This window comes from Rhinopithecus bieti, unplaced genomic scaffold (genome assembly GCF_001698545.2).
Source record: "Rhinopithecus bieti isolate Rb0 unplaced genomic scaffold, ASM169854v2 scaffold_17939, whole genome shotgun sequence".
NCBI classification, from domain to species: Eukaryota; Metazoa; Chordata; class Mammalia; order Primates; family Cercopithecidae; genus Rhinopithecus; species Rhinopithecus bieti.
In genome coordinates this window covers 2,576,914-2,601,327 of record NW_016809446.1, presented here as the reverse complement: position 1 = coordinate 2,601,327, position 24,414 = coordinate 2,576,914, and the positions used below count along the sequence as shown (strand labels likewise).

General features: G+C 34.6%; 1 protein-coding gene across 7 annotated transcripts in view; it reads left to right on the top strand.

Annotated features, from left to right (window-relative positions):
- Nucleotides 1-24,414, top strand: part of KANSL1L (KAT8 regulatory NSL complex subunit 1 like) — a 150,280-nt gene that overhangs the window by 53,942 nt on the left and 71,924 nt on the right. For all 7 annotated transcript variants that reach the window (XM_017889361.1, XM_017889360.1, XM_017889356.1 and 4 more), the window contains exons 4-5: nucleotides 12,625-12,822; nucleotides 17,211-17,332. In XM_017889361.1, the coding sequence (XP_017744850.1) occupies nucleotides 12,625-12,822; nucleotides 17,211-17,332 (320 nt within the window). The remainder of the gene's footprint in view (nucleotides 1-12,624; nucleotides 12,823-17,210; nucleotides 17,333-24,414) is intronic.

Genomic DNA, 24,414 nt, shown 5'->3' with positions numbered 1-24,414 from the left:
CAGTGGCGCGATCTCGGCTCACTGCAAGCTCCGCCTCCCGGGTTTACGCCATTCTCCTGCCTCAGCCTCCCGAGTAGCTGGGACTACAGGCGCCCGCCACCTCGCCTGGCTAGTTTTTCGAATTTTTAGTAGAGACGGGGTTTCACCATGTTAACCAGGATGGTCTCGATCTTCTGACTTCGTGATCTGCCCGTCTCAGCCTCCCAAAGTGCTGGGATTACAGGCTTGAGCCATCGTGCCCAGCCAAAATTTTCTATTTTTTCATAATGCAGTCTTGCTAGGCTATATGATTCAAGAGATTTGTTTATTGATTTTAGATTGTTCAACTTGTTGGTTTATACTTTTTCATAATAGTCTCTTATAATCCTTAGTATTTCTGTTTTATCAGTTGTAATGTCTCCTTTTTTATTTCCAATTTTATTTGAATCTTCTCTATTTTTTTCTAAGTCTAGTGAAAAGTTCATCTTGAAGGATATATTTGCTGGATATACTATTCTAGGATAAAAGTTTTTTTTCTTTCAACACTTTAAATATGTCATGCCACTCACTCCTGACCTGTAAAGTTTCCCACTGAGAAGTCTGCTACCAGACATATTGGAGCTCCTTTGTATATTGTTTCTTTTCTTGCTGCTTTTTGAATCCTTCCTTTATTCCTTCCCTTTGGGAGTTTGATTATTAAAACTACTTGAGGTAGTTTTCTTTGGATTAAATTTTCTTGGTGCCCTATAACCTTCTTGTACTTGAATATTGATATCTTACTCTAGATTTGGGAAGTTCTTTGTTATTATCCATTTGAATATATTTTCTACGCTGATCTCTTTCTCTTCCTCCTCTTTAAGGCCAGTATCTTAGGTTTGCCCTTTTGAGGGTATTTTTTGGATCTGGTAGGTGTGCTTTATTATTTTTTATTCTTTTTTCCTTTGTCTCTTCTGATGGTATATTTTCACATATCCTGTCTTCAAGCTCACTAATTTTCTTCTTTTTGGTTAATCCTGTTGTTAAGAGACTGTATCTAGTGCAGTCTTCAGAATGTCAAGTGCATTTGTCAGCTCCAGAATTTCTGCTTGTTTCTTTTCAACTGTTTCAGTTTCTTTATTAAATTTATCTGATAGGATTCTGAATTCCTTCTCATGTTACCTTAGATTTCATTGAGCTTTCTCAAAACAGCTATTTTCAGTTCTCTGTCTGAAAGATCACATATCCCTGTCTCTCTGGCATTGGTCTTTGGTGCCCTATTTAGTCCATTTGATGATGCCATGTGTTCCTGGGTGTTCTTTATACTCGTAGATGTTCATCTGTGTCTGGACATTGAAAAGTTAGGTATTTATTAGTCTTTGCAGTGTACACTAATTTGTACCAGTGCTTCTTGAGAATGCTTTCCAGATATTCAAACAGGCTTGGGTGTTGTGATCTAAGTCATCGGTCACTGCAGTCATATCCCCAACTTTAGTAACGCTGCATCTTTTGTAGACCCATAGAGGTACTACCTCAGTAGTCTTGGGTAAGATCCAAAAGCATTCTCTGGATTATCAGTCAGAGACTCTTGTTCTCTTCCCTTACTTTCCCCCAGGGAAACATAGTCTCACCCTCTGTACTGAGCTGCTTGGAGCTAGGAGAGGCATGACACAAGGACCACTGGGACTGCACAGGGTCAGATCTGAAGACAGCACAGCACGGGTCTCACCTAAGGCCCACAATGACCAGTACCTGGCTATCGTCTGTGTCGCCTCAAGGCCCAAAGGTTCTACCATCAGCAGGTGGCAAATCCACTCAGGCTTGTGTCCTTCCCTTAAGGGTGGCAAGTTCTCCCCAGCCCCAGGTGGGTCTAGAGATGCCATCTTGGGCCTCCACCTGGTGCTGTATTCTACTGCAGCTGAACTGACACCCAAGTCACAAGACAAAGTCCTCCCTACCCTTCCTTCCTCTTTCCTCAAGGAGAGCAGTCCCTCCCCGTGGCCACCACTGCCCCAGGGCCACTGCAAGTACTGCCTCTCTATGGCCAGTGTTTACTAAAGGCCCAAGACTTCTTCATTCAGCTTTTGGTGAATGCTGCCAGTCCTGAGTCTCTCCCTTCAGGACAGTGGGTTCCCCTCTGGACCAGGGTAGGTCCAGAAATGCTTGGTGCTTTACCCCACTGTGGCCAAGCTGGTAACCAAGCTGACTTTTAGTTCTTACAAAGATGCTCTTTTATGTGGCTAGTGTTCAGTTTGGTGTTCCTATGTTGGGAGGTAGTGGGGGTACAATTGCTAGAGTCTTCTATTCAGCCATCTTGTTCTGCCTCCCCTCTCTCATGCTATTTTTATGGCAACATTTCTATTAGAATAGATTTGGGGGTAGATATTGGGATTAACAGGTGATTGGTAGAAGGAAAGGAGAGTTTTGGAAAGTTCTTGGGCATGTGCAGTTATCGTTTCATGCTAACTCATGGATTGCATCGGGGGAGTTAATATGAAACATGCAGTGGAAATTTAGGCTGTGATGTCAGTAAGGTCATTCTGTGCAGTTTTAACTTTGTTAAAGTTTATTCTTGTTCTCACAAGGTTAGAGAGTTTTGGCGTCTTAGTGGGTTATGTCTTTAATTATCTGCTATCCTACAAACTCAAGAATTTTTGCTAGTTATTGACTTCTTACTCCTTGGGTTTTACTTTGAGTTTCAGTATCTCAACAAGTTGTTTCTTTTCTTATCTGTTATCCCATAAACATAGGAATTTAGACTGATTTTCTTAACTCTTTGTGGCATGGTTTCATAAATGTTTATGATTGTTTTATCTTGTTATACTGAGTCTTATTAATATATAATGTCCTTATCTCTTGTAACTTTTTTTAATTTACAGTCTCTTTTGTCTGATATTGCATATGATTTTAAAAAATCCTTCCACTTTCAACTTATTTGTGTCATTGGACTTAAGTTGAATTTCTTGTAGACAGTATAGAGTTGGATTCTATGTTTTTATCTATTCTAATTTCTGTGTTTTGGAGAGTTTAATCCATTTACACTTAATGTAATTACTAAGAAGGATAGACTTCTGTCATTTTACTATTTTCTATATATCTTATACCTTTTTTTGTTTTTCATTTCCTGAACTATTGTCTTCTGTTGTGTTTAGCTGATTTTTTTTGACCCTGAAATGTTTAAATTTCTTTCTTATTTCCTTTTGTATATATTTAGTAGATATTTTCTTTGTGGTTGCCCATGGGGATTATATTTAACCTCATAAAGTTATTACATTATAATTTTAATTTATTCCAGTTTAACTTTAGTAACATATAAAAACTCATTGCCTTTACAGCTTTGTTCCCACCTCTTTTGGTTGTTGATGTCACAAAATTATATCCTTATACTAATGTGTCCCAAAGCATAAATTAATAATTATTTTAAATATATTAGTTTCTTAAATTATGTAGAAAACAAAATGTGGAGTTACAAACCAAAGTTACCACAAGCGTAGCTTTGGAACTAATATATTTTTTTTAATGTACTAGTTATTTAAATCATGTAGAAAGCAAGGAGTTACAAACTGTTGTTACAATAATACTAGCTGTTATAATTATGAGTGTATTTAACTTCATTGAGATTTTTATTTCATCAACAGCTTTAAGTTACTATCTGAATCTAACCTTGCAGGACTTCCTTAAGTATTTTCTGCAGAGTAGGTCTAGTGGTAAATGACTCCCTCAGCTTTTGTTTACTTGAGAGTGTCTTAATTTTTTTTTTACCTTTGAAGGATTATTTTCCCAAATATAATAGGATTTTGGATTGGCCAGGATTTTTGTTGTTGTTGTTGTTATTTTGTTTGTTTTCTACTTTGAATATATTGACCTAACTGCCTTTGGACCTCCGAAGTTTATCATAAGAGTCTACTGATAGTATTATGGAGGATCCCTTGCCTATGCTTCTCTCTTGCCACTTTCAAGATTCTTTTTGTCATTCAATAGTTTGATTATAATGTTTATTTATAGTACTTTTAGATTCACCTTATTTGGAGCTCATTCAGCTTCTGATATTTGTAATCGTGTCTTTCATCATATTTGGGAAGTTTTTAGCCATAATTTCTTCAAATATTCTCTCTGCCTCTCTCTTCTTTTTCTGGAACTCCCACATTTATATGTTGGGCCACTTATTAGTGTTCCAACTGTCCCTTACACTTTGTTCACTTCTCTTTAATCTGTTTTCTTTTTATGCTTTACACTTGATTATTTTTACTGTCCTGGCTTCAAGTTCATTGGTGTTTTTCCTGCCTGTTCACATTCGCCTTTGAATACCTCTAGTAAATTTTTCATTTCAGTTATTATACTTTTCAGCTCTAGAATTTCTGTTTGGTTTCCTTTCAGGTTTTCTATCTCCATACTGATGTTTGCATTTTGTTCATAACATCTTTTTCTTGACTTTTTTCACATCCTTTTTTTAGCCTTTTGAGCATCTTTAAAACGGTTGTTTTAAAGTCTTGGTCTAATAGGTCTTCCATCCTGTTTTCAGGGACAATTTCTGTTTGTTTTTTTTTTCTTTGAATGCTCCCTTTTTTCCTGTTTCATTGTATGCTTTTTGTTTGTTTTCGAAAACTGCACATTTGAATCTAATAATGTGTTAACTCTGGAAATCAGATTCTTTCTCTTTCTGCAGGACTTTTAAAATCATTTTTGTTTATTATTTTGATTCTCTCTGTTGTTGTTGGTTGTCGGTGTGGCAAGAATAAGCCTGAAGGGTATAGTTAAAATCTCATTTTTTTCTGAGTCTGCACTTTTTCTTGGAAATGCCCAGTTGCTTTCTAATTTTCCCCATTGATGCAGTTGTTTTAAAATGTCCTGCTTTTAATATCTGGCTCCCAAAAGGGAAAAGAGAAAATGAAAAGAGGATTTATTTGTTTTAAGGGTGCTGGCCCTTTAAATCCCCAGGAAGACCTTCAGCCAGAAGGGGAGGGAATTGCAATAAAAGGAGGGAGGTACTACAACAATGGTTGTTTGCCTCTTTGTCTGTACCTCTGTGATCAAAGGTTACAATCAGTGATCAGAACACAGATCCCTAATATTTGCAGAGCAGAGTCCTCTTCCTCTACCCTGGCTTATGCAGGCTGTATGTAGATTGCTTCCGAAATATATGAATGTTTCCCTGCCATGGGACTAGGAGTGGGGATTGGTAGCTGCTATTGTGCTAAGAGCTAAAATTGATAAAAATTAACTGCACGTTTACTGTCCAAACCTGCCCCTTGAACTTGCAAGTCTTCAGTAAACTCCAGATTTTTGAAATAATGACATTAGACAGATTCTGCCAATGCAGGTGGTGTCTAGGTGGGGAGACAGATTCCTGGTGCTTCCTGTTCCAACACATAGAAGTGATAAATATTTGTGGTGATGGATATGCTAATTACCCTGATCTGATCACTATACATTATATGTATTGAAATATCATTATATATACCATAAATATGTACAATTATTATTTGTCAATTAAAAAATAAAGTAGAAATAAGAGACATGCATTGATAGGAGTTTTTGACATTTGGGTCTCTGGTCACTTAAACTTTGTGTCTTTGTACATCTCAGAATATATTCATTTTACCCTCACTCTTAAATGGTATTTTAGTTTGGTGTTAAATTTTAGTTTGACAGTTATTTTCCTTTAGCACTTTAAAGATTTGTTTTATTGTTTTGTTTGATACTGAGGAGTCTACTGTCAATGTGATTGTTTTTCTTTTTTGAGTACTGTCTTTTCTAACTGATAACTTTTAAGATGTTCTTGTTTAGTTGATGTTCTACATCCTTACTAACAGGTATCAAAGGATTGTCTTTATGTTGCTTGGTACTCAGAGTACACATTTTTAACTGTACAGTTCACTGAATTTTGACAAATATTTACTCTTGTAACCGTCATCATGATCATAATGTAGGACATTTCTATAACCTTCAAAAATTTCACTCCTTCCTCTTCGCAGTCAGACTCTTTCCTTCAGGCTCTTTTCTCTGGCAACCACTAATCTGTTTTCTCTTGCTATAGTTTTGCCTTTTCCAGCATTTCATGTAAGTCAAATAATAAAACATGTAATCTCTGTTTTGCTCTTCCACTTAGCATAATGCTTTTGAAGTTCATCTGTGTTGCCGTATGCATAAGTAATTTTTTCTTTTTTATTGTTGAGCAGTATTCCATTGTAGGGTTGTACTATATATAATTTGTTTATCTGTTTCCTAGGTCATGGGAATTTAGGTTGTTTTAGTTTTTGGCTATTATGAATAATGTTGCTGTATATATTCATGTATAAGTCTTTGTGTAGACATGTTTTTTTTTTTTTTCAGAGTCCACGTTTGTTTGTTTTAATTTCTTTTATATTTTTGAGACAGGGTCTTGCTCTGTTGCCCAGCTTGGAGTGCAGTGGCATGATTACGGCTCACCGCAGCCTTGACCTCCCAGGCTCAAGCGATCCTCCCGCCTCAGCTTCCTGGGTAGCTGGGACTACAAGAATGCACCACCGCAGCTGGCTAATTTTTGTATATTTGGTGGGGGTGGGGTTTTGCCACGTTGCCCAGGCTGGTCTCGAACTCCTGGGCTCAAGCTATCCACCTGCCTCAGCCTCTTAAATTGCTGGGATTACAGGTATGAGCCACTGCAGCCAGCCCAGAGTCCATGTTTAGTCCAAGGTGTTACATCTTTCTTCAATTCTAGCATATTCTCTGCTACTATTATCCAAATAATGCATGTTTGTCAATTTTTTTCTCTTCCATTTTTGTGAAATTCTCATAGGTTGAGAGGTTCAAACAAATTTTTCATGTCTCTTAAGCACTCTTTAATGTTTTAATCTCATTTGTCTCTCTGTACCACAAGGAATTCTTTACTGTCTTTTAATTTGCTAATTCTGTCTTTGACCATATTCTGCTTAGACTTTGTCCTGTATATTGGCTTTTATATTGGCTTTTACTTTGTGATAATGCTTTTTATTGATAATTTCTAATTAGGTCGTTTTCAAACCTGTTTAAAAACATGAATGAAAAGGAATAGGTTTCTAGAAATTGAAGGCCTTATGAAGTTAGCAAAACTGCCTCTCTCTGCACTTTATATGATAAGAGATAGGATTGAGAAAACCTTTGAATAATAAAGGACAAAAGTGATTTGGAGCTAAAGATCAAACTAAGGATACCATTCTCTGCAAAACCTTTGAGCTGGATAAAATTACACTCAGGGCAGTGGAGGAAGATTAAGAATGTGGATTTTCCATCAGAACTTAATAGCTTATGAGACCCCCCACAAGGAAGCAGAGAAAGAGGGACAGGAGGAAGGAATATATAGGTAGGTACAGGGGTTAGAGGGTGAAAGAAATATCCTTTGAGAATGCATCAGAGAACTGTGGGTGTGATTGTCAGTACATGGAACTGCCTGAAAACAGATAGATGGGAAGCCTTCTGAGTTTCTGAGTGAGTTGTACCAAAGAAATTATAAGCTTGACCTATAAAAAGCATTTTACTGGCCAAAACTTAAACCAGTCCTTAGGATGCCAACCTTCTATGAACAAGAAGCAGGTTAAGAGCTTTGCAGTTCCTAAAGAAGTCATAAACATTTACTGATATTGCCAAGGAAGGTAATAGAAAAGAAAGAAGCTTTATATTTATATTTTTATTACCAATATAAATTTTAAATTTATATTACCAAGGAAGGTAATATAAAAGAAAGAAGCTGGCTGATTCAGGAGCCATAGAGAACAGTGAATAGAAAGAATCCTTTAATAGGAAGCACAAATCAGGGCCTAATTAAGCCATGCCCCTAGGGTAAGAAGCTCCCACAATATTGGTCCAGCAGAGTGTTAACATTAATATAGACCAATAGCTGACATATATTTTTTGTTCTTTACCTTTCCAAGTGGGAATGTTCATTGTGGTCTGTTTTCCCAAAGAATCAACAATGCAAATGAGTTCTTATGCATTCTAAATACTGCTAAATATTTATTTGTAACTTTGTTTTTGTGGGAAACAGTATTCTATATGGTCATACTGTAGACATCCTGGAGATAATCTAATATTGAAGGTTGATAGGGATAGGCGTCGAAAGAAAAAGCTGAGAAGGGAAGGGATCAGAGTCCTTGAACCATGTAGTTTGCCTAGCCCCACCTCGGGGTCTGCACGTCCACAAAGTTTAATACATTTTAGGCTCCATCTATCATGAGTTTATGTTCTGGTAAGGGAGATAAGACATATAATCGTTTCAGTATATGTAATATATTCAGTAATACCTGTTTTTTAAAAATTATACTTCAAGTAGAATACATGTTTTTATAAGATATTTGGAGTGCCATAGAGAGAATACTTATGGGTAAGAGGGTCAGAGGAAACATTAAGAGAAGAAAGTGACATCTCAGTATGACTTTGGGGGATGAATAGTAATTTTTTGATGAATCAGTGGAACTAGAGAAAGGCATTTTTTACAGGTTTGAAGGTATGAAACAACATGATCATTTTCAGGAATGACAAAGCAGTATGGTATTTAAAGGAGCAGAAAGTATGTGTTATACAAGAAGAGGAAAAGAAGCTAGGAAGTGATGAAGTATGTTTAACACCTTGTAGGAATTAGTGGTGTGGCATCTGTAGGAAGGTAGAAGAAGGACAGACATAAAACCTTAGGCTTACTAGTTCTGTGAGATTCGAGGGAACCACATTCACTAAGTGTTTCCTGATGAAAGTTTCATGTTACATTAGTTACTTTTTCTCATTGTTCACTGTTATCTTTACAGGAGCCTTCAGTTTTAGTAATTTCCCAGTCCTTTCAAGATCACCACATAATCTCTCTTCTTTGATCGTTTTCCTTAAAGGATATAATTTCACACATGTTTTTTATAGCAAATAGAGTTCTAAGAATGAGTCAGGTGTAAAACAGTTTAGGTATTTCCAGGAAAGTGGGTTTGCAGTTAAATTGATGAATAAGATTTATATTTCAATCTAGACAGTCTGATTCATAATCCTTTAACTTGAGAAAGGCTATTTTAATATTCTGTATTTTCTAAGCAGTACTGTATACTTCTTGGTTAAACTTTTTTGAAAGTTTGATTGCATGTTTTATGTAACATCTACTGGAATAAATTATTTTAAGGAAAGCCGTCTAAACTTCCCTGTAGTAATTTATATGGCCTTACCTTCTTCTTAATTCAGGATAAATGTGTATCTGGCCCTTTGTTCCCTTAATAATAGCATTATGTTTATTTTATGGAAAATGCCACAAAATTATGCTATTAGAGTACAATGTTTTGGTTAGTTTTAGTAGTTTCTCATTACATTTATTAGGAAAATTAAAAAAGGTTCGGTTTTTGTTGTTTTATTTTATATGCAGCTTAGTTGAGAAGTTATTATGTACAGAAAACTCTACTTTCCTTGCTCTTAAGCTTCTTGAGTTAATTTGTAAAAAAATTGGAGAAGGATGGCCAGTACTGTCTTGAAACAGAACTTTCTGTTTAATGTATTTTAAATGTAAAAAAAAAAAAAATTGTTCTCAGTTAAATTAGAGATAAAGGGAAATGAAAGAGATTGAGGGATGCTGTTTTGTAAATATCCTGTTTAAATAAGTGCTAGTTTGTGCCTTAAGTCAGAAAACACATGATTTGCCCCTTTACCAATTCTTCATATGGTCTAAACTTTGCTTAAATGTTTTGAGAAGAAAGCAGTTATTAGCAACATCCTTTGGTGGTTCTTGCGACAGCTTTGTCAACATATTACAGATTCCTGTATTTCCTCTTCTCCCCACTTCAAACTTTCTAATAAGACAACAGATTCTTCTCACACTCAGAAAAAAATTGAAATATTTTTCTTGGGAGAACACTGGCTATATCAAATGGTTTCTCTCAGATTTCTTTTGTTATCCTGCAGTAGGGGCTTCCACATTTTAAATTGTACCTTTTGTGTGTTTCAAATTTTTTATTTAAAGTTTTACTTAAAATTAACTTTGGTGAATTTATGTGAATAATAGAGATGTTGCTGAAGCAGTTTTTTTTTTCACACAGTATTTTCTCTGTGAAGACCCTGCGTTGTCAAGAGTTGTCTTCTCAGAAACAGTTGATTGGCTTTCATTTTATGCTAGAGTTTTCACTTGTTTCAGTTGTTGTAACTCATTTTTCTAAAAATATTTCATGTCTTTCTTATCTATGTTGTTTTACGTATGAGAATATCATTTTACTGATTTTTAAGAACAGAAACTCTCTGCTGTGTCCCCAGAGGATTAAATATTCAACCCTTTCCTCTCCATTCTTGGCAGTGGTGGATCAGAATGGGCCACTGTCCTCACACTCCAAGAGTTTTGTGCAGGGTAGTAGTTTATGGCAGAAGAAGCAGATTATGAAGTTGACTATGAAGGTCTCCCTGGTTGAATTCTAATTTTTTTTTTTTTTTAAACAGAGTCTCTGTCACCCAGGCTGGAGTGCAGTGGTGCGATCTTGGCTCACTGCAACCTCTGCCTCCTGGGTTCAAGCAATTCTTTTGCCTCAGCCTCCCACGTAGCTGGGACCAAACGCGTGTGCCATGATGCCCGGCTAATTTTTGTACTTTAATAGAGACAGGGTTTTGCTATGTTGGCCAGGCTGGTGTTGAACTCCTGGCCTCAAGTGATTCACCTGCCTCAGCCTCCCAAAGTGCTGGGATTACAGGCGTAAACCACCATGCCCTGCCTCCCTGGTTGAATTTTAAAAATATAGTTCTATATTAAACTAGCTATAGCAGGCTTTCTACTTAAAGAAAGGTAGTATTCTAAAGGTTTGGAAATAGAACTTTGAAATTCAGAATAGAATTTTCCCATAGATGCAGATTTATAAATATGGATTATGAAATCAGACTAATGTATACAGACTGAAATCAGACTAATCTATACAGACTGGCCCATAATATAAACTGGAATCAAACCAAAGACAACTTAAGTTAAATTGATAAGGTGGAAACTTGTGTTTCTTTTACATGCAGGTACTTGTGAAGAAACCTAGTGAGAGACTTGTAGAAATTTTGAATGGATACTCTGAAGAGTTTTTCAGATTGATGATACCATATCTATTATATCTAATTTAATTTTGAAAATACCAAACGAAATAAGAACTTTTGAGCATGTTTCTTCAGATTTCTTGACAGCCATATTTGTTCATTCTAAGAAAACAGTAATTGGGATCAAGTGGATCCCCTTCTCCTTGGAAAAGTCAGCATGTTAGCACTATTCAAAATATAGATTTTTTAAAAAGTGCATTTAGTACTTTTACAGAAAATGTTTCTACAAAATAATAAAATACACATATAATACCATAACTGAATATGTGCATTCTAAAGTTATATATTCTGTAAATTATATAGTGCAAACTAAAACTCATATATAACACATTATTACCTATAGGCAATTTCCATCTTATAAATAAGACTTACACATGATATAGATGGCCTACAGCAATCATTTAATTCATTCCATTTTTGAAATAATGAACACTAATATTAATATGTTAGTTATTTTTTATTACAAGAATATAGTATTTTAGCCACATGAGGAGTGTAATACTTTTCCAACTAGCCTATCGGAATTTATTAGCATTTTTCTAATATATAATATATATTTGAAAATATATTTGAAAAAAATGTATATTTTATTTGAAAAAATGTGAATATATAATATATGTAATATCAGTATATATATAACAATATCTGTGTATGTTTAATATTATATTATACAGTATATATTACTGTATTATTTTCAGGAGGAAGGGTGGTAGAAGGGATAGGAAGGAAAGAAATTTTACAATGAGAACTGACTTAATGAAACCATGAAGATCATTCCTTTGCACTCCTTTTTTCTCTTTCTCTGTTGTCTCCACTGCCTCTGAGGAACCTAAAGTTGAGAACAGTTGGAGTGAGGAAGCTGGGGAATGGAGGAGAAAGCCGAGCAAACCAGTTGAGGAATAAGTATGTTTGTGAGTAGGAGGCAGGGAGTACAGAGACAACTTAATCCCTATTCATTCCCCTAGTTCCTTACATTTCAGAATATACCCCATCAAAGTTGAAAGCTTGTGTCTTTATTATTAACACAGCTACCCTGAAAGCAGTGGGAACTTTGGCCTAGATAGTACTCTTTCTCAGTGGTACAATCCTATCCCTGGTTGCTGGCTGACAGCAACAGGGGCAGGGCTCCTTAGGGTGCTCTGAAAGGAGTTAGGATAGAGTTAGATTGTTGTTTGGATGTTTGTAAATTTGGTATTTTAATTTATAAAATTGGGAGTGCTCAAATGTAAGGCACAAATAGAAATGCTAGTGACCAAAATATCAGAAGATTCTATCAGGAAATATTCTGGATTTCAATCTGAAATGTCCATATTCTGTGTATAATACGCCTTTAATTTTATTTTAATGTCACGCTTTTAATGCCAATAATTAAAACCAATTAGAAGAAAACTGCACGTATTTAAGTTAAGAAAATATTTTACAAGTCCAGCCTATCAGCCATGTATGTTATTTTAGCTGCACATGTTTTAAACCAGCCAGTTCTTTACAGAGTTAAACTATACTTTCAAGTTTATATTTTCTGAATTCCAAGGGATAAGAGGAAGCATAGATTCAAGTGCATTGTAGCATTAAAGGTGGTTTAATAATCAGTTTGTTTTCATTTCAACTTTCTCATTGTTTTTTGTCTAGGGGATAGTGGTCCTAGAAGAATGTCAACTTCCAAAAGACATTTTGAAAAAACAAACGCAATTTGCAGACCAAGCAGCTTCACTAAACATTCTAGGGAATCCTCAGGTTCCCCAAGAGTGTCAAGATCCTGTACCGGAACAAGATTTTGAAATGTCACCAAGCAGCCCTACTTTACTTCTTCGAAACATCGAAAAACAGGTAAAGTCAAAGTAAGGATATCAGTGGTATGAAATGACTTTTCATCGATTTTATAAACTATTCAAATAAACATCATTATATGTGTATCTTCCTGGCATATGGGTTATTAAACTAGGCCATTTGGCATTAAATACAATTAAAATATTTGCCATATGACTAGTCTCCATTATAATACCAATATAATTAAAATTAAATATGATATGTAAAGTAATGGTATTGTTATGGCTATAGGATGATAATTTATTTTTACAGGGATTGGAAAATCTTTTTTCTAACAAAATTGTTTATCCTTGGATTTTTTTCAAGGAGAGAGAACAGTGGTACCAGTTAATACATCTTAATTGGTGTTTGACTAATTTATTGATCAAGATTTTTAGTGAAAGGTAATATTGGAATATGTATTTCTTCATAAAAAATGATTATGTAAATGGAAAGTCAAAAAAGCTCCTAACAATTACTTTGATTCCAAAGCCTTCCTTGATATCTAAATTCTATTGTGGATAACTCCACAAGCTTAATTATTCTGGCCAGTATATCCTGTATCTGTCCTTGGAAATTGAACAATTTATTTTGATTTAGACTTTAGTGGCTCTTAAACAAACTCGGTTTCTAGGACTTTTTTACCTTAAGGCTGAGCCATTCTTCACCATAGTTGCATCATTACATTGTTTCTCTGGGAAATGATAAAGATTCATGCCTGCCTGCATCTGAGTTTTTCTGACATACCAGGAAATAACTAAATACAGGTTACTGTCTTGTTCCTAGTAAACCAAAATATGGTATAATTTCTTCCACCCTGTATTTGTTAAATTTATAATTGCCCAGAGTTTTTCCTAATTGGAATGTATAATCAAGGCACTTATGAATATTTTGTAATTTAGAAAGCTGTTTGGTAATTATCTGATGTCAAATTATAATGCACTTGACCATATAGGCAGTGATTTAAATTAGTTTTTGTTATATTTCTATATTCCCACTTTCCTCTTTCTTTTCCCTCCCCTCATTCAGTAGGATCAAGTTGTTTTGATCCTAGTTCAGTTTGATCCTAGTTGTTTCACATTCTAGAGTAATTTATTTGCTTACTCAGTCAAATCTACTTTCACCATCTTTAGGTCCCTACTTATTCATTGGAAATTGTAATCTGATTAAATTAATTCTAAGATATTTTCATTTCTAAAAGATTTCTTGTACTTTTTCCTTTCTCCTTGGTATCCCCAGTTTTTTTAGGTTGGACCTGAGATGACATCAGAACTGCCTAATTTGCGGATCCTAGTTCAAAATGAAATTGTGGAGCCCTTTGTTAAAAAGTTATGAATTTAAAGACAGTGACAGTAGAGCACTAAGCAAGCATAGCCCCCATCTGCGCTCAGCCTGGTGCACAGGTTGCATGCCCATGAAGCTGGCCCTGGGTAGCATTTTAGGTCTTATTGCTGATGAACTGTCAGGGGGCTTTGATAGTATAGGGAACCAAGAGTTGTGAGAGCAGTAATGGCTCCATGTAAGGAGAGCAGAAGGAAAAGATTCAGAAAGGGCAGCAGCAATTACTTGTAGAGGTTGTTAATAACTTGCCTATGAACAAGTCATTTGTTCTTGAAATGTGGTAATAATGATTTTTATAGGCCAAGTTTTAAAAGCTTAAGTTGCTTTTAAATACTTGTTGGCCGGGCATGGTAGCTCATGCCTGTAATCCCAGCACTTTGGGAGGCCAAGGTGGGCAGATCACTTGAACCCAAGAGTTTGAGACCAGGCTGGGCAACACAGGGAGACCCCGTCTCTACCAAAAATACGAAAATTAGCTGGCCTTGGTGGCACACACCTGTAGTCCCAGCTACTCAGAAGGCTGAGGTAGAAGGATCACTTGAGCCCAGGTGGCAGAGATTGCAGAAAGCCAGATGGCACCACTGCACTCTAACCTGGACGACAGAACTAGACACTATCTGAAGCAAACAAAAAAACTTGTTGCAGAAGATAGTCTAGGAGTGAGTTAAGTGGTAGGGATGGCAAGCCCATTATTATGCATGGTTTTCTTAGGATAATCTACTGATACATAACTGTTCACTCATAATCTTTCAACTTGACTAAAGTAGTTTTGTTAGAGTTGGAAGTTAAAATATAAAGGCAATATTGAGTTGTAGACCATCATTTAAAAAATAACATTGATTCATAGTATTAATACATGCTCACATTGTTAGATAATATATAGTTCATAAATTGAAAAGTATTAATACCTTATTTTTAGTACTTTAGGTCAGCTGTTCGCAGCATTTTTGGCATGAGGGACTGGTTTTGTGGAAGACAATTTTCCACAGGGTGGGGTGGGGGGATGGTTTTGAGATGAAACTGTCCCGCCTCAGATCATCAGGCATTAGAGTCTTATAAGGAGCAGCAACCTAGATCCCTTGCATGTGGACTTCACAATATGGTTCGAGCTCCTGTGAGAATCTAATGCTGTGGGTGGTCTGACAGGAGGCGGAGCTCAGGTGGTAACTCTTGCTGGCCCTCTGCCCACCTCCTGCTGTGCAGCCTGGTTTCTAACAGGCCATGGACAGGTACCCATCAGTAGCCTGGGAGTTGGGGACTTCTGCTTTAGGTGATTTAAAATGAATTTGCTACTGGTGTATTTACATTATAAATCTTGTTATGAGTAGCTTAGTGTTTTAACTTACAGTTGATTAGTTTTTGTTTTCAGAGTTCAAATTATGCTTCTCTTAATTTTACTTTTCTCATTCACATTTTCTCTGTGACTTTTCTATTCCCTGTATTGCCCATATGACTCAGGTATGCGAGATTTTGTTGGGCCAGAGTAGGCTGGTTCTTAGGGTAAAGATAGGGATTGTAATTTTCCCCTTCCTGGTCCATTATTCACATATATCCAACTAGCGACTTCCAGTGGCTTAAAAGATTTTAGATGATGTTTTTTGGAGGTAGAACAATCACAGGAGTGTTTTAGTGTTTCCAGTCAGAAGATATGAGATACTTCAGAATTTATTTGTGTGACTAAACTAATGATTACTTTCTAAATGGATGAAGAATCCATTTCTATTGGTGATTTTAAAATGAGCTTTAATCTAAAACTGAGTAATAATTTTAAAATGACATCATTAGGTGCATATTATCTTGAAAATAAATGATGAAAACATTTCAAGGTCTTTCTCATGAAAGACTTTTTGAAGGGATAAAATATTAGTCTTTATTATATTATTTAGTCTCATTTCTAATAGCATGTTATTAGTTTCATACAAATGAAGCATTCTAAACTAATTATTCCATATACCCCTTTATTTCACAATAGAGTATCTTGCAGTATTGAAAATGTTGAACTACGTCTGTATGTTTTAAAAAGTTAGTCAGTCACACTATATTAAGTAGGAAAACTAGGTTTTAAAAAATTGATGTAGCCTGATTTAATTAAAAGTATATGTGTGCATGTTGAATGTACACTCATGTTTACATATACTCAGGAAACTTAGTCTGGAGGGAGAAATATATACCTAAATGTTAGCTCTGGTTTTCTCTTTGAAGTATGATTACAGGTGACTCTCTTTTCATTTTTAAAATGTCTGTATATTTTCCAATTCTTCTATGATGAATTACGGGTGTAATGAAAATAGTTGTCATTCTTTTGTAGAAATGTACTATTTCTTTTTATGTGGCCTTTGCTTATTATAATTGTGATCGTTTGAGTATAATATTTATACATATTATAATAATTTAATATTTATTACATATATTTAAGTTTGGGACAAATGTCAGTGAAATCTTAGGTGCTAAAAAAAAACCCTGATATTTTGAATTAGGAAAATATTGAGAAACTGTGTGCTGTTAGATTTAGGCCTGAATTTGAATCCTAGTTCTGTTTCATACCAACTTTATAGCCCTTGATCAAGCTACTTAATCTTTTTTTCTTTGTTAGAATTTACTCATCTGTACTGGTATTAATAATAGTAATGTCAATACCTCTAATACTATCTTCTTTGCTGGTTAGTTGTAAAGATTAGAAATATTCTATGTGTGGTGCCTGATATAATGCCTGGCACATAGTAGGCACTTAATAAATTGTATTTGTGATTTTTAATTATTAATTTTCGTGCCTCAAGGGAAATATTATATAAAGGCTGTTAGCTGGGTTCAAATGTGTTAGATGATGGGATGGGTAGATGAAGGAACTATAATAAAAAAAGGATATGGAAAAGAATGCGTAATTAAAGTATAGATTTATTTGTAATAAATGGAAAAATCAGTTGTATAAATTGTCTTATCTAATAAAATGTTTACTGAAATAAAAATGTGTGTCATGAGACGTTAAGCGTTAATTGGCACTATACGTGTGAGCTTTTAACTCACATTTCTTGCTTAGCAGTAGTAAAAGGTTGACTGTTTCCTTGCAGAGTGCACAGTTGACTGAGATCATCAACAGTTTGATTGCCCCTCTCAACTTGTCCCCAACTTCATCACCCCTCTCTTCCAAATCCTGTAGCCATAAATGTCTGGCTAATGGCATTTGCAGGAGGTAGGTATCAATGGGATAGCTTAGCTTTTAAATTTGACTTTGCCTATTTTATCTTATTTTGATTTTGTTTTGACATTTTAAGTATTATAGCTACTTTTTAAAATACATTAGGGACTACTAGAGTACAATTAGTATACCATGGATACATTTTTTGATAATATTAAATTTACACAATTAAGGTAATGATAAATCTAGGAATGAGGGAGAAAGATTTCTGGGAAGTTTCATAATGTTTCTTAAAAAAAGAATAGCAGTGATAACATTTGCTGTAGAAGTACTGCCTTATTTACGATACCTTCCATTTTGTAGCTTTTGTATTCTTGAGCTCCATGCTGTCCTTGCAATGCATTTTGAAGAAAAAAGACCCTAGACATAGTTTAGGCACAGAAGATTGGTAGGTGTCACACATTAGATTCAGCTTAAGTTTTCATCATTTTGTATTTTAGCTTTATATAAGGTAAATTTTTATCTGACTATAATTAATAACTCCGATAATTATTAGCAATTTATCTGTTATATTAGCAAAAATTTATATTTTATGAATCCTAATCCTTTTTTGGGAACAGCATTTGTTCTACTTTATTTTGTTTCCTTTTCTCTTAGAACTTTTCCTTTTGAAGATAAAATTAGAAGACATACTAATAGAATATCATTTTATGTGTGCATTGTTTAATTTTTTTCAGGTAAAATTGGAATGTTGGCTTCTTTGCTTTGATTACCATAGAGAACTAAGTGTAATTTTATATTGGGAAATATTTGTATTAAAATTATATAATTTATTATTTTAATAACTTTCTAATATAGCATAAAATGAAAATTTATACCATGGTGAAAATTATGCTAAGTAGCCATCAAATTCTTTGTGAGATTAGTGGATATAAACAAAGTCTTAAAATAAAAAGCTGAGGTGGGCAGATTACGTGAGCTCAGGAGTTCGAGATCAGCCTGGCCAACGTGGAGAAACCCCGTCTCTACTAACAATACAAAAAATTTGCCAGGTGTGGTGGTGCGCTCCTGTAGTCCCAGCTACTCAAGAGCCTGAGGCACAAGAATCACTTGAACCTGGGAGATGGAGGCTGCAGTGAGCCAAGATCGCGCTACTGCACTCCAGCCTGGGCAACAGAGCAAGACTCTGTTTCCAAAAAATAAATAAATAAATAATAATAATTAAAAGCTGACATTTGATTTTTATTTCTAATTGGTTATTTTGAACATCTAATCTTTAATTTACTGTTTTATTTATGTTGAGTTATGTATCCATTGTTCTATCGTGGGAACAGTTCTATTGGTTTTGCTTTATTTTTTCTCGACTTTATATTCCTTCCTCATATCAGTGATAAAACATGTTGAAAGTAAAGATTCTCTCATATTGTATGGGATAACTATGATCTTTTCATTTATGAGAACATATCCTAATTAGGAAAGTCAGAATGTAGGTAAATGAATTTTAAGCTGACCCATAAAACACATCAAATTGGTGTGTAAGCATTATGATTCGGGGCTAATCCCATTTTAGATAATACTTTGTTTACCTAATCAAGTAGTACAGGGTTGCACACATAGTTACCTGTGTGTGTTCATGTGTTTGTGAATTTTCATTTTAATATACTTGACTGTATTTCTGGTCATTTGCAGAACATTGATCGCATAACTATTTATTGTATGCCACATAGTCAAAGTCCTAGGGACACAAATATGAAGACAGAAGTCTTCACTTGTGAATAACTGAGTCTGGTTGGTGAAACATGTAACTACTTAATAAAATAGTATGTAATAAAAATGGTATTGTGTGTAGTTGTTTGAATACTGGCTTTTAATAACTGTTACACTTGAAAAAGATACCTCATAAAGATATGTAGATCCAAATGAAAGAAATGGAAAATTGGCCATGGTTACTAAATTACGTTTTTTTAATTATGTCTACTAGCAGTTGAAAGGTTTTTGTTGAAATCAGCTACTGAATACTGTCTTTCCTCATGTCAATTAGTTGTTGCTGCAGACTAATCGAAAAGATTTGCTTTTGAAAGTTTTAACAAGTTCAAAACCTATGAAAATGTTTTGATAGATTTAAAAGCAGATAAAATTTTGTTTTCATATTTCTGAAGTGTGCTGATATGTTTTAATTAATGACATTTTGGTAACAATGAACTCTTTTAAAATAGTTGCTACATAATGTGTATTTCAAAAAGCATTTATTTTCTCATTTTTTGTCAAAATATCATATTTTCCTTGCAGGAAAGGTATTTATTTTCTAACATTTGCTCGATAATGTAATACTTTATCTACTTTTATCAAAGAGAAAGTGATCAAATTTAGAACAATTGAGAGTTATCTAAAATGCATAGTTTATCTTTAAGTTTAATAGTTCTTTATAAATGCTTTGTTACCAGATAACCAGCAAACTACCATGTAAGACAAAAGATTTTGGGGGATACTGCTGACTCCTGATTTCATTCAAATGTTTTGTAAAGATTCCACAAATTGTGATAATATGTATAAAAAAGTCTACAAATCTATTTAACCAGAAACATAGAAACTAGACTATATTGCAGATAAGAAGAAGAATAACACTGAAGGAAAAGTAGCAAATTTTGAGGAAATGTGGTCTATTGTTTCATTTGCCAAAGAGAGTACTGAAAATATCTGTTGGTTTTGTCAGTAATGAGTTGAGACTTTGGCAAGAGAGACTTTGACAAGAGCAGGATGGAGAAAGAGGTAAGAATGAATTAATAAAAGAATTGGAGAAGAAGTGGAGAGAGGGAGTCAAGATTACCCTTCAAGGCCACTGATTTTAAAGACCATAATAAAAAGGACATACAAAGTCACAGAAAATATTTTGTTTTTAAGATGGGGGAAATTTAAGCATCTTTATTAAAATAAAGGGAAAGGAAGGAGCCACAGGTGAGAAATGTAGAAACACCTTATCACAAAGTTATGGAGGGATCTTATTACAGAATATAATATGCCTGTTCTTTAAAAGTAGCATGAAATAATTAAGATAGGTGTGGATGCATTTGTTTCTAAGGTGATTATAGACTAGTTAAGAGTGGTAAAGGGAGCCTGAGGAGCTTTGACAAGCAAAACATTTTTCCTTTTCCCTTCTTCCTTCTCATTTTCTCTCCCCTCCTCTCCTGTCCCCTTCTTTATTTTTGGACCCTGAGTAACCACCCTTAGGAAAGGGTGTTAGTGGTTTATAAGAAGTTTTTTTTTTAATCCCTTAACTATAAATATGTTTATAATGAAAAGTACTTAATTGATGCTTATACAACTAGTTAAGAATTCAACTTTTAAAGTGTTCTCTAATTGAACTTTTTATAAAATAAATACATAGTAGTGAAATTCTACAAATCTGAGTTTTAAATATTATTCATGTTTGAGAATATTACTATAGATTTTTAAAATTAATTGGAGATACAATTTTATATTATAGCATTATATGAAATAGCTTTGATTCAAAGATCTCTGGATTGAAGTAATGTGAAATGTATCTCTATGAGCCTTTTGACACTGGGAGTAGAATATCAAATGAGGCCTAATTTTATTTCTTATGTCTTGCTATTTTCCAATACCTTTGTTATTTTTCCTTCACATAGTTCTGTATGAAGAAAATATCTTTCAGATTCAAAGGTTTATATGAGTAAGGGCTTAGTCTATTTAATGGTATTTCAGACTTGACAGTTAAACCACAAAGCACTTTCTGAAGACGTCCTTGTTAAGCGTATAAATACTTCTCAGAAGCATATAAATACTATTAATGTGTTTATGTATTTATAATAAATGGGTAGGTAAGAAAACTCATAAATATTTTTCAAAATTATAAAACATATGTAACAGAAACTTACCATTTTGACTATTTTTAAATGTAAGTTTAATGGCATTAAATACAATCAAAATGTTGTGTAATCATCACCACCATCCATCTTCAGAACTTTTTTTATCTTCTCAAACTGAAACTCTGTACCCACTAAACAATAACTTCCCATTCTTCTTTGCTCTCAGCTTCTGGCAACTCCAACTTTACCTTCTATATGAATTTGACTACTCTAGGTACCTTATAAGTGGATCACACAGTGTTTGTCCTTTTGTGACAAACTTATTTTACTTACCATAATATCAGAATTTATCTACGTTGTAGCCTGTGTGTCAAAATTCCCTTTTTAAGGCTGAATAGTGCTCTCTTTTTATATAGACAACATTTGATCTGTGGATAGATATTTGATTGCCTCTGTCTCTTGGCTATTATGAACAAGGCTGCTATTAACATGGATGAACAAATATCTGTTTGAGTCCCTGCTTTTAATTGTTTTGGGTACTCTAGAAGTGAAATTGCTGGATTATGTGATAATTCTGTTTTTAAATTTTGTTTATTTCAAAAATAAGAAATTAGCAAATGTTAATTGCCAAGCCAAAAGCTAAGAGAAAGCCAGAGCTCAAAAAGTAAGCAAAGCACAGCAGTCTGCTTTTTTTGAGGCTAAATTTAGAAAAAATTAAATCGAAGTTTTGATATATTTTGGGGGAAGGGAGGAGAGAAACTAAAACTAAATCCAGCAAAATCAAGCTGAAGTTTTAATAGATTAAAGATAAATCAGGCTGGTTGAGATGGCTGATGCCTGTAATCCCAGCACTTTGGGAGGCCAAAATGGGCAAATGGCTTGAGGCCAGGAGTTCAAGACTAGCCTGGCCAACGTGGCAAAACCCCGCCTCTACTAAAAATACAAAAATTAGCCAGATGTGGTGATGCATGCCTGTAGTCCCAGCTACTTGGGAGGCTGAGGCCGAGAATCTCTTGAATCCAGGAGGCAGAGGTTGCAGTGAGCCAAGATTGTGCCACTGCCCTTCAGCCTGGGTGACAGAGTGTCTCAAAATAAATAAATAAATAACCTAGGTCGAAGCCCTTGGCTCTGCCCATGGCAGGAAGATGAAATAAAATCCTTGTATTTAGTAGGGACCATTCTCTTTCAGGGGCTATGCCATTACAGTAAAGGTAAATTAGAAGTAAAACTGTTTCCCTTTCTCCACCACTAGGGACCATAGGGAGATTTGCCTTGGGGCTAAGCAGAGCAGAAGATTAAAAAAAAAAAAGCCTATCTTTGAGATGTTCTGATCATGGTGGAGACTTTTACATGGATTTTCAGTCCAAATTTGCATCAATGAGTGATCCAAGAGATCGCTAGTTTTAAATGGTTCTGGAATGGCAGAGGCAAATGCAGATTTCCTCTGGAGGAAGGCACCTTTTTTTTAGCCTTGGGAAATTCTCGTGAATAATTTGCCAAGGGCAGGGATTAACAAACAGTCAAATATAATCAAACATATAAGGAGACAGAGCAAGAAGAGTAAGAATAAGGAGCACATAACAGACAGCAGAAAAAGATCATAAAATTTTCAGATATTAGAATTATCAAACACTGATCACTTTAAAATGGTAGCCTGATTATAGAAATAAAAGATAGGCTTAAAATACCAGCAGGGAACAAACTATATCAAGTGACATAAGCATATTTGGAAAAAGGCTAAGTAAGATTTCTTAAAAATACTGAATATCATAACTAAGTGGTTTCTGCAGCAGACTGGACACAATTGAAGAGAGAATGTGTGACATAGAAGAAGTACCAGAAGAAAAGTTCCAAAATGTAGCAAAAGATATGAAACAATGGAAAATACAGAAGAGTCATTTTAAAATGTAGAGAATATAGTGAGAAGGCCTAATATGACACTTAGTTGGAGATGTGGAAGAAACACTAGAGAATGAAATAGAAGAAATATTTGAAGAGAGAGTGACTGAAAAATTACTTGAACTGATGAAAGACACCACATTCAGGAAGCCAAACACAGATTTTGGATCAGGACAACTAAAAAGAAATCTACCTCTGGACATAGAGGAAATGTGAAAAAACAAAGATAAATGCAGTGTCCAGAAGCAACCAGAAGTGGGAGAAAGACATAATCTTTCTCCCATAGAAACATAGACTGACAGCTGACTTCTCAATGGTAACAATAGGAGCCAGAGTACAGTGGAGTGGTACCATTAGTATGTTGAAAGAAAATAACCATTTACCTAGAAACTCTATACACAGAGAAATCATCTTTCAAATCTGAGTGTGAAGGACAAACATTTTGAGACATACCAAGGCTGAGAGAGTAGATTAGTAGACTAAACATAAAGGATATACTTTGGGTAGTAGTATATTATCTGGATGGAAAATTTGAGATGAAGAAGGGTTGAAGAACAGAATGGTAAGTAACCATATGGGCATGTGTAAGTGAACAGTAGTAAAATAAGTCTAGTGGGGCTAAAAAGAGTCTATAACAGCAATAACCTAGAGGTCAGAAGGAGGAAATGGATTCAGATTGTACTGAGGTGCTTGAATTATTCAGAATCTCAGTAAAAAGTACTGATTTGGCTTTCATTATTCCTAAATTAGGTATAATAGAAGAGCTTCACATAAGAGGGGCATTTCCTGAATGCTAATAGTGTTCTGTTTCTTGACCTTTGAGTGGTGGTTATGGGAAAGTGGAAGAGTAAGGGGAGTTATTGCTTCATATTTACAAGCTAAACATGAGATAAATGCTTTAAGTACTTATGCATATGTATCTTATATTTTGTATTTTTTAAAAGGTTAAGAAAAATAGGATATAAACTATATACTTCAAAAAGGATAAATAGAAAATAGTCACATAGGAAGTCACATTTGCCTTCATAGTTTTGAAAAAATACTTAAATGACATTGTTCATCCTAAACCTATGAACAAAATTTGACTAGTCCCACAGGAATGTGGTATTTAGTTTGTTGGTATGGAAACAAAGAACTAAATCTTGTTTCATGTTACCTTAAAATTTGGTGATGGGGACTGATCTAGTTGTTGAGTTTATAATCCTTACCCTTTATCTGTCAAATCTGTCTTAATCTCAGATGTCTGTTCTGTCTTTCCTGAAAAAAGTCATCTTACATACTTTTGGAAGGCAATGAAAAATGTCTAAAGGAAAGGACCGATAGCTACAGTTATTTTAATTGACCTCTGTGACCTGAAAAGCACTCTTAAATTTAGTTATGAATTTTGAGGTACACACCGAGCTGAAATGT